This window comes from Condylura cristata, unplaced genomic scaffold (assembly GCF_000260355.1).
Source record: "Condylura cristata isolate star-nosed mole 26May11 unplaced genomic scaffold, ConCri1.0 scaffold00038, whole genome shotgun sequence".
In the NCBI taxonomy this organism is placed as follows: Eukaryota; Metazoa; Chordata; class Mammalia; order Eulipotyphla; family Talpidae; genus Condylura; species Condylura cristata.
In genome coordinates, this window is record NW_004567139.1 from 7,934,092 (window position 1) to 7,944,546 (window position 10,455).

Below are 10,455 nucleotides of genomic sequence, written 5' to 3' on the forward strand. Positions count from 1 at the left end.
GGGGCCATGCGGAGAGCCGCCGGCATGGAGGACTTCTCCGCAGAGGACGAGGAGCCGTGGTACGACCAGCAGGACCTCGAGCAGGGTGAGCACGGGGGAGGGGGGCCGAGAAGGCGGGGTGCGCCCCGCGACCCTGTCCGCTTCTCCATTGTTGGGCTACTAGCGCCCAGGAGAGGGCCGGGCTGGACCTAGTGCGTCCGTCGGGGGGTGGGTGGGGTGAGGAGGGGGATCCGTGTGAGGACTCGGCACTTGCAGTTAGGGGGGCGCTGTCCGGAACACCCGGACCCGACCCGCAGAGACCTGCAAAAGTGGGAGAGCTGTCTTCCTCTTTCCACGGACACCCCGAGCATTCTTCGCCCAGCTCGTCCACCCCGTTCTTAGAGGCGCCCTGGTATTGTTAGGAGCCTGAGTACCGCTGGAAGTTTCTAGAGGCTGGGACATGACTCCTTCCTTCTGTTTGCTGCCAGGGCTGGCATGCGTGTTTGTTGGGAAAGTTATCCCCTCCAAATCCAATGGGCCCTCCCCTGCCGGGACTCCTGACTCCCAGACTTTCACTTCTCCCAGAAAGTTTCCCAGCTCCTCTCTCCTCTACCCCAGGGAGGAGATGGAGGTAAAGGCACCAGCACGTGGGAAATCAGATGGCCTCTCCATTCTGCCTTCTGAGGGCGGAGTCCCTGGCCCTTCCCCTCCTGTGCCCTCCCAAGTGGCTGGGGTTTGGAGGGGTTCAGGTTTGAGACACAGTGGAGCCCCAGTAAAGGGATCACTCCATTCACCTCCCATCTGAGCAGAGAGGGTGACTGGAAAGGGGTTAGAGCTGGTGGTGAGGTGGCCGAAGTGACATCATTCCGAGCAGGGGTGGGGCTCATTCGGACAGGAAGGAGGAGGAGGCCTGAGAGGGTCCGGGCCCAGGCCTGCCCCAGTGGAGTCAAAGCCACCTTCTCTGTCCCCGAAAGCTTCTTATTCTTGGACGGTGAGAGCTCACGTGCAGGGAGAGGGGCTGGTCACCCGCCAGTGAGCCAGCAGCCGCTGCCCCTGGCGTCCCTCCTCAGGGCCCCAGAGGCCTGGCTTTGCCCTCACAAAAGGCACCTACCAGATCCTGGGGCCTGTTTCCTGCCCCTGACCCACCTCCCCGTGCGGCCTCTGGTGAGGTTCTGTCCCTGTGCTCGGGGCTGAGGGTTAGTCAGAGCCTCTGAGGGGCCGTGGGGCTGGGGCGGCTGCACGTCATGCACTGGAGTCCTCGAGCCGCCTGGCCTGGAGTGGGAGGCCCAACAGTGTCAGAGCTGGGATCACCCCAGGCGCCCTGACCCCCCTCCCCAGGTGAAAGTGCGTCTGTAACTGAGCTTGATGAGGCAGGCCAGGCCTGGGGCAGTCTGGAGGCCAGTTCCCGGGAAGATGGCCTCCGGAGAGGCAGATGCTGACATTGCTGCTGTCTCGGTTCAGTCCCGCATGCTAACGACGTCTCTGGCACCATGCCCGCCCCAGATGTGGGAGGGAGGAGCCGGCGTGGGGCTGGGAGATGCGCCGCTTCCAGGGAGAGAAGGGAGGTGTGGAGGTTCCAGCTGGGCCAGGGGCTCCTGCGCTGGGGCGGGGGTGCGGGTGGACCCAGCACCCCGCTCTCTGGCCCTTCCTGACTTGGAGCTGTGGGCCACACTGCAAAGCCCAGCAAGGCCAGAGCTCAGGAACAAGGAGGGAAACCAGGAACGAGACCATCAGGAGAAACGAGCTTTCACCGAAATCCACACAGCAGCGCTGTGCTGCGCCGGAGGCTCCGTCTCTAGTCCCCAGGGCTCCACCGTCCAGCAGAGGGGCGGGCGTGGGGTCCCGCCTGCAACCATGACAGCCAAGGGGGTCCGCGGCAGCCCTCACCCAGCGAATCGTGAGCAGACCCAGTCTGAGCTGGCGGGGAGATAGGGGCTCGGGGCAGGCATCTAGTGGCGGGCACCATGCCAAGGCAGAGAGCGAGGGGGATGACTGCCAGGGCTGGAGAGTGGGAGGTGCCTAGGTGCCAGGCACAGCTTCTGCAGCACCAACCCACAGTCCGGCATGGAGAGCTGGGGGCGGGGGTGAGCCTGGGCCAAGGACCAGCCACCCTGGGGGCCAGGTGCCCCTCCCCACACCTGATCCCCCAGTCCTCTCCTGCCCAGCTGCCCACTCGTTGCCTCTGAGGGACCAGGGCGTGGCTTGGCTCGGCCAGCCTGGCCCCCCATGCCTGAGCTCACTCCATGTGGCCATCCAGATCCTGTGTGACTTTGATGCCGGCCCCACGGACGGAAGCGACTGGGACAAGCAGGGGCCTCGATGCACACCATGTGCGTTCTGCCCATGGCCAAGAGCGCTTGCAAAAATAGAAAAAGCCATTAATTATTAAGCGCTGGCACTGCTGCCCCCCCCACCGGGTGTGGCGGCCCAGTGGGGACCTCTTCCCAGACGAGATGACTGCTGAGTCAGATTTGAAATCCTGACACCTGACCTTGAGTCTCAGCCTCGGGGAAGAGCTCTGCCATGCTGAGTGGACGGTGGTGACAGCCCCAGTTCTGAGAACCCAGAGTTCCTGACATTCGCCCTCGGAGGCAGTTTCCCCCCAGGCCTGCCAGGTGGCGTCCCCCCCCCACCCCCTTTGTCTCTTCTTCCCAGCACTGTGCCCTGTCCCTTCTCACCCTCTCGGGCCTCTGGGTGTCGCAGGTGCCAGCTTCTCAACAGGCATTCAGAGGACAGAATGCTGAAGGCCACTGCCGGAGACCCCAGGAAACTCGGGCGCCGGGGACGTGCCGCATCAGCACCACCCCGGCTTGGTCCAGTGCCACCACTAACTTGGCTGTGATAAGCTGCTCCCCGTTCCCCCGGTAGCGTGGCCAGCTCCCCCATTCTCCACCTCCAGGCCTCTGCACCCCTGTGTTCTAGGGGCAGCTGTTCCTTCCTGGGAGACTGGAGGACACTGCCGGCTGGTGTCCTCTCCCGAGCCCTTGGCTTCACCCAGTCCCCTTGTCTGAGCCTCTGCATTTCGCTCCTGATCCCCTCCGCCCACTGGCAACTTGGCCAGCTTGCTCCGTGGGTCAGCGGCCCTGTGACCGCCTCTGGTGTCCCCAGCCCAAAGAGCTCCCATTGTCTCCCCTCCCATGTCTGAGCCCTTCGGCAGCCCGGGTCATGCTTGCTGCCTACTCAGGCCCAGCTTCAGTGTCCCTGGCTTATAGTGCAGCTGCGCCCCCAGCAGCAGGAATGCACACCCCCAGATGCTCACTGGGAAGGAAGAGCAGTGCAGTTATCCCTGGGCTTCTCCTTCCTCCGCCTCTGGCCTTGGACTCTCTAGGTTAAGTGTCGGGCACCACCAAGGCCACCCCGGAACCTGCCCCCTGCCAACCCAGGAGGCGGCGTCAGTAGCACCGGCCTCTTCCCTGACAAGCTGACTGTCCCAGGGAGAAAGCCCTGCCCGGAGTGTGTGGTCCTGTTCTTTCCTCTTATACCCGGACCCTCTATTAGTATTTGGGGACACCCACCATCCCATCACGGAGTATGGGAAGACGATGTCCCTCCCTCGTCAGGAGCCAGGGGTGGCCTCTCTGGCGCCCGAGTCTGCCACGCATGCGGCATCACAGGGTTGCAGTGCAGACTTCACACTTTGCAGACAGACAGCCCCAGACTTGTGCCCAACTTCTGGTTAATAAACTCAGGCAATGTCACTATCCCACCACCGGGTTTGTGTTTGTGACTAGCTAGTTTTTCTTGGCATCCTCGGCAGAAAATTAATTGCTGAGGGTTACAAGTTCTTATCGGTGTGTGGATGATTTAGTGGGCTTTTTTAAAAGCTGTGGTAGATATTTGGAAAACTGCTTGTGTTTCTGCAGGCCAAGTCATGGTAGCCTTGCTCTAGAACACTTTGTCACTGCTTCTCAGCCAGGAGCCGCTCCGGGTGACATCTGGTCACGGAGGCTCTGCTTTCCAATGGGTTAAGGCTCTTCAAAATGAAACCTCCCCACTCCAGGCCTGCCAGGTACAGGCATCAGCTGAAACCACGCTATAAAACTCTGGGAGAGAGTACAGAGGTTGTCCCTCCCTGGGAACCTAGAACGAACCCTGTCTGAAAAGGGGCAGAGAGCTAAATTCCTAGATCACATCTTCCCGGGCAAAGCTGCCTCTGATTGCTTTGATCTGGATTTAAACAATGTTGGGGGGGGGGCTGTTTTAAGAAACCACCTCAAGCAACTCCCTGGTGGCACAAGGTGTTCACTGCCAGGGACAGTGAAGCTGTCCACAGTCACTGCAGCACAAGTTCGATCCCCAGCCAGGAGCTGACCCACAGGCATGGCAGACCTCTCCTGTCTCCCCACTGCTCCCCTCAGCAGTCTGTCATCAGTCTGCCCATTCTGCTCCCCACTCTTATCTCTGGTGAATCCTCTCACCACTCCTGCACCTCTGGCCTATAATCCAGTTCTGTATGCATAAATAAATAAATCTGAAAAAAAAAAAAAAAAGAGAAAGGTATCATAAGCCCTTAAATAGCAAAACCTTCCAGTAACTTATCGGGAGAAAAACATCAGTGATACTATTCTATGCTTAAAATTTTTTCCCCAATATTTAAAAATCTCTAAACCCTTGGTGAAAACGATCAGTTCAGTATAACAGATCAAGGTTTAAAGAGTACTTTAATTTTCAGTTAACTACAACCCACCAACCCTTAAAAAAAAAAAAGAGCTTTTATTGAGAGACAGTTTGCACCCATGTAATTCACTCATCGAACGCGCTGCCTCGCGGTGGCCACTTGCAGTCTCAGACATTGCCATCACTGCCGCATTCTTCTTAGAAACCCAGGGAATGATGGACTATAAACAGTTCACACTGATGTGACATAAATGCTTTTTCATGTGCAAATACATAAAATACCTACTGTTGCCTGGGTTCCTGAGAAGCCAGGCCTATGTTGATCTGTAGGGGATAGTCACCCTAACGTCCAGCTCCCCTCCCGGGACCCCGGGACTGGCCTGTTCTTCCCGCCCCTCCCTTCCTCACACACAGCCCCTCAGGCTGGTGTCCCCCAGCCTCTGGCTGCAAGGGAGGAGGAAGTCCCTGCCGTGGGGTGTGACAACCAGGGCTGCTGGGGGTGGAGGGTGGTTTGTTGCCCAAGGAAAGAGGGCCAAGCTCCACCCCCTGGCCATGCCAAAGGAGCCCTCAATTCCTGCAGACCAGCGAGACCCCAGCCCGCCCTGCAGGTCGGCAGATCCCAGGTGGCTCTTCCCTCCTCCTCTCTGGTCCACCATCCACAGAAAAAGAGCTCGGGGGGCTCAAGAGCGCCCGGGCCCCACCCGTTCTAACAGTCAGCCAGCCCTCTCCGTGAACCCCAAGCCCCCCATCCAAGTCCCCCCAAGGTCCCCATTGCCTGCACACCCCACTGTGCACAGCGATCGTTCCCCTCTTTTTTTTTTTAAAGATTTATTTGTTCATACAGAACTGGGGTACAGGTCAGAGGCTCAGGGGCGGCGAGAGGCTTCACCAGAGACAGAGTGGGGAGCAGAACAGGCAGATCGACGAAGCACACTGCTGAGGGGAGCAGCGGGCGGGTCAGGAGAGGTCTGCCACGCCATGTGGTCACCTCCGGGGCAGGCAGGGATCGAACTCAGGCGGAAGTGGCTTTAGCTTCTCAGTGCTGCGCTTTAACCTGCTGCGCCACCAGGGAGGGCCAATTGTTCCCCTCTTAGCCGTCATCTCAGGCACTTGGCCCTGTGCCTGCAGACGGCCTGTCACTCTCTTTCAAAAAGATTAATGTGTACTTTCTCTGTGTCGGGGACCACCCTAGAAATGGGGATCTCAGGGAATAAAACAGGCAAGAATCCCTGTCCCGTGAGCGTACAGCCAGCGGGGGGAGATAAACAAGATAAATGGGCAGGTCCTTTGATAAGTTGGATGGTGACAAGTGCGAAGGAGAATTAAGTGGGGGAGGGCACAGTCTTGGGTCAGTGGCTGGGAAAGGCCTCTCGGACCAGTGGCCGTTGAGATCAGGCCTAAAAGAGGAGCGAGATGAGCAGGAGTGTCTGGGGAAGGCCCCCGGGCACGCAGAGCTCAGCGCGGAGGGCGGCCCCTGGCCCAGGCTGCCCTGGGGCGCCAGCCCCCAGCCCAGAGCGGGGCTCGGAACAAGTGCCCGGTGTGCTCGCAGGGCCTTGGTGGGGGCCTCCGGCCTCCTGTTGCTCACGTTTCCTCCGTGACCGCCTCTGCCGCAGACTTGCACTTGGCCGCAGAGCTGGGGAAGACGCTGCTGGAGAGGAACAAGGAGCTGGAGGAGTCCCTGCAGCAGATGTACTCCACCAACGAGGAGCAAGTGCAGGAGATCGAGGTGAGGGGCCCGCACAGACCCTCCCAGCAGCCCCCACCCCACCGCAGGCCCCCGTGCAGTTCACGACCTGCACGACTGTCCCAGGCGGCCCCAGTGTGCCACGTCTTTCTTACACCCCACTCTCCACACTGCTGAAGTGGCAAGAAGGGCTGGGGGTGGGGCGAGGTTAGCCCCAGTCTTGTTCTAAACGGCTACTCGCCCCTCACCCCTCCCCGGGCCCCTCAGTACCTGACCAAGCAGCTGGACACACTGCGGTGTGTGAACGAGCAGCACGCCAAAGTCTACGAGCAACTGGACCTGACGGCCCGAGACCTGGAGCTGACCAACCAGAAGCTGGTGCTGGACAGCAAGGCCGCCCAGCAGAAGATCCACGGGTGAGGCCAGCCGGAGACTGGGGAGGGCGCTGGGCACACGCACGCGCACACGGCGAAGGGCCAGTGGCTGACCCAGCCGGGGCCGGCGTGGGCCTGGGAGGGCAGTGGTCTGCGCGAGTCGGTTTGGCGAGGTTTAACCTTCAGGCCGAGATCCTGCAGGCGTCCGGCATTAGGGAAACTAATGCCACTGCCCCGGCTTGGAGCCCACAGCCGGAGGGGAGCGGGCGTGTAAATATTTTATTGCCGTGCAGGGTGATAAGTGGCAGAGGGCACCAGGAACCCAGCTGGCCCGGGAGGAAGGGTCCTGGGCCCGGGACATGCGGGGGAAGGGTGGGGTCCCGGACTCCCCGCGTCACGTGGCGGGCTCTGCGCCTCCGATCGCCCGCTGGCCCCCACCCCACTCGCGGGGGCGGCCCAGAGGAGGACTGCCCCCCCCCCGCAACCCCCCCCCGGTTCCCCCCCCTCCAACCTCAGGCTGTCCGAGACCATTGAGCGCCTGCAGGCGCAGGTGGAGGAGCTGCAGGCCCAGGTGGAGCAGCTGCGGGGCCTGGAGCAGCTGCGGGTGCGCCGGGAGAGGCGGGAGCGCAGGCGCACCATCCACACCTTCCCCTGCCTCAAGGAGCTGTGCACCAGCCCCAGGTAGGTGAGGCCCCTGGGGGGAGCAGCCGGGCCCTGGACGCAGTTCCAAGTTCCCGCCACTGCCAGCCCGGGGAGGAGGGGTTGGGCGGCCGACGGGAGGTGGGATGAGCTTCAGGGGCTGTCCCAGCCCAGGGAGACAGCCGCCAGCCGCTCTGCGTAGTGGTTTCATTCTCTGCACTTCATCCCCCTGCTCTGCGTCTCACCCCAGCTCACCTGCTCCGTGAGCCGGGAGCGGCGCCCAGGAGGGTTAACCTTTCCGCTCACGCTGTGTCTTGTACTGGGCGACTTCATGTCGAACCCTTGCTGTGCGAGTGGGAGTCTCGGCAAGGTCCTGGCAGGAGCCGGAGGGCACCTTGACGCTGTGCATGGAGAAAGGGAGGGTGATCCACAGGGGTGCAGGGGCCCGGGCTGCAACAGGAGGGGAGCTGTGAGCAAGCCCGGGGGGTCAGGAGACGTCTGGCGCGTGAGGAGGCCTCTCCCAGGACCTCCTCTCCGTCCCACCTGTGACCTCCTTCTGGTGAGAGGGTCTCCCTCCCCGCCGCGGTGAGGTCAGCCTGCCAGGGCAGAGGGGCGGGGGGTGGAGCCAGCGGGCAAACAGGGTTTCTGGCCCTGGGGCGAGGTGTGAGTGTGGGGTGGGGGTGGGGGTGGGGGCCTTGGCGATGACCAGCACCCCTGCCCTGCGCCCTGCCAGGTGTGAGGATGCCTTCCGCTTGCACAGCTCCTCCCTAGAGCTGGGCCCGCGGCCCCTGGAGCAGGAGAACGAGCGGCTGCAGACGCTGGTGGGCGTGCTGCGCTCCCAGGTGAGCCAGGAGCGCCAGCGCAAGGAGCGGGCGGAGCGCGAGTACGCGGCGGTGCTGCAGGAGTGCTCGGAGCTGGAGCGGCAGCTCTGCCACATGGAGGCCTGCCGCTTGCGCGTGCGGGAGCTGGAGGCCGAGCTGCTGGAGCTGCAGCAGATGAAGCAGGCGAAGACCTACCTGCTGGGCCGGGAGGACCACCTGGCCGAGGCCCTGCTGGCGCCCCTCACGCAGGCCCCCGAGGCCGACGACCCCCAGCCCGGCAGCGGGGACGACTCGGGCATCCAGGACTGCGTCTCGTCTCCGGCCACGTCCCCCAGCCACGCGGTGCGCAAGAGCTGCAGCGACACGGCGCTCAACGCCATCGTGGCCAAGGACCCCGCCAGCCGGCACGCGGGCAACCTGACGCTGCACGCCAACAGCGTGCGCCGGCGGGGCATGTCCATCCTGCGCGAGGTGGACGAGCAGTACCACGCGCTGCTGGACAAGTACGAGGAGCTGCTGAGCAAGTGCCGGCAGCACGGGGCTGGGGTGCGGCACGCCGGCGTGCAGACCTCCCGGCCCGTCTCCCGGGACAGCTCGTGGAGGGACCTGCTGGGGGGTGAGGAGGGCCAGGGGGAGGCCAAGGCGGCGGAGAAGAGCCTCAGCCTGCACGTGGAGGCCGTGGACAAGCGGCTGGAGCAGAGCCAGCCCGAGTACAAGGCGCTCTTCAAGGAGATCTTCTCCCGGATCCAGAAGACCAAGGCCGACATCAATGCCACCAAAGTGAAGACACACAGTAGCAAGTGACCCTCCCTGCCCCGCAGTCCGGTCAGGCCGCTCAGCAAGACACCCCGGTGGCCCCTCCCGCCCGGGAGCAGCGTGCGGGGGTGCGGCCTGTCCCCCGCTGACGGAGGCGGTCAGCGGCCCGGTCCACGGCCCTCCACCATCCCGTCAGCCCAGAGGCCCAGCTCCCAGTTGCAAGCCAAACGCCCCCAGCCCTCCAGGCCTGGCTCCCTGACCCCGTTCCTTGCTTCCAGCTTTGCGGCCAGGCTTCTGGAAGCCCTCTGGGCCAGTTGGCTTTTTGGCTTTTTTTCAGAGTTTGGGTTGGGGGTGGGGTGGGTTGAGAGATTTGCAATGCAGGGGCTCCCTGTGCCCTTGCCACAACTGGAAACACTTGAAAGGGGACCCCAGAGTCAGCTGTTGCAGGCTCCAGGGTCCCCCCGGACCACCACTGCTTCTACCCAACCTCAGTGGGCTAGGCCCTGAGCACCAGCTGTCTCAGCCAGGTCCTGGGGAGGGCCAGCTTCTCCCCTGAACCCTCAGGCCAGATCTGTAGCCAATCAGAGGAGGGGGACAGGGAGCCCCTCTGCAGCCATACACAAGCCGTACACCCAGTTTTCCTCAGAGCCAGCCTCCTCTAGTTCCAGTTGCCCCTGGAACGCCTTCTGGGCAAGAAGCCTTCTAGGGCTCTGGGCACTGGGGAGCCCCCATCTCTGCGAACCACTGAGCGGCTTCCAACCCACCCAGCTTGACCTCTGTCTGCTCCATCTCAGGGACCATGACGTCTCATTCACCCCCAAGCCCCCCACGGGCCCAGCCCGGCCCAGGCCACACCTGCCGCCACCCCCCGCACCCTGGGCATGTGCCCCAGCCAGCGGTCCCAGGCCTACCCTGGCCTGCTTCGCTGCCCAGGATTCCCTCCCCACACTGAACAGTGTTGAAATGCGGTGGGGCAGACACCAGATCGCTCCCTGCCTGCTCTTTGCCTCCCACCTTTGTCGGGGGGCTTCCGAGGACCCAGCCGAGTCAGTGTTTAAGCTCCAGAGAGACCGGCCACAGCAAGGAGGTGCCCAGGTCCCCAGCCTGCCCTAAGCAATTCTTCTGGGTTTCCAGTTCCTCCTGCTGCCCGTCCCGAGACCCCAGAAGTCACAGAGACACCCGGTCTGGTGCGAGGCCCTGGCTCTGCTGGGGTGCAGCGGGGGACCCTCATGCCTTATCCCTTTCTAATGGGTAAAGGGGTTTTCTTAACAAGCGTGCCGGGCCTTCCTGGAGCCCCACCGAGCTCTCCAGGCCACACTGTGAAGAGCCGGCAGCGGCCCCTCGTTCACACATCTTGGAACCTCCTGTACTCGGGCGCTGGGCAGCTGCCAGCCCCCCCCCCCGTGTGTCTCTGTCATCTGGGGTGAAGGGGTGGAGTGGGGGAGGGCTCCTGCCTCTTTGCTCCCCAGGTCTGTAGCGCCAACCAACGTCACCTTTGAAGTATACATGAGAGAAATATATTTACAAATGCTTTATTCTCTTCTTTAATAAAAAATACATCACTATTCTAAAAGTTGAAATGGCC

At 62.4% G+C, this 10,455-nt stretch overlaps 1 protein-coding gene across 1 annotated transcript; it reads left to right on the plus strand.

Moving 5' to 3' along the window:
* Positions 1 to 6: 6 nt before the first annotated feature.
* On the plus strand, positions 7 to 10,455 carry CDR2L (cerebellar degeneration-related protein 2-like). Its single transcript, XM_004693484.2, has 5 exons — positions 7 to 85; positions 6,210 to 6,322; positions 6,548 to 6,696; positions 7,171 to 7,335; positions 8,027 to 10,455. Exons 1-5 carry the CDS (start codon positions 7 to 9, stop codon positions 8,916 to 8,918), a joined length of 1,398 nt encoding a protein of 465 aa, XP_004693541.1. The 3' UTR covers positions 8,919 to 10,455.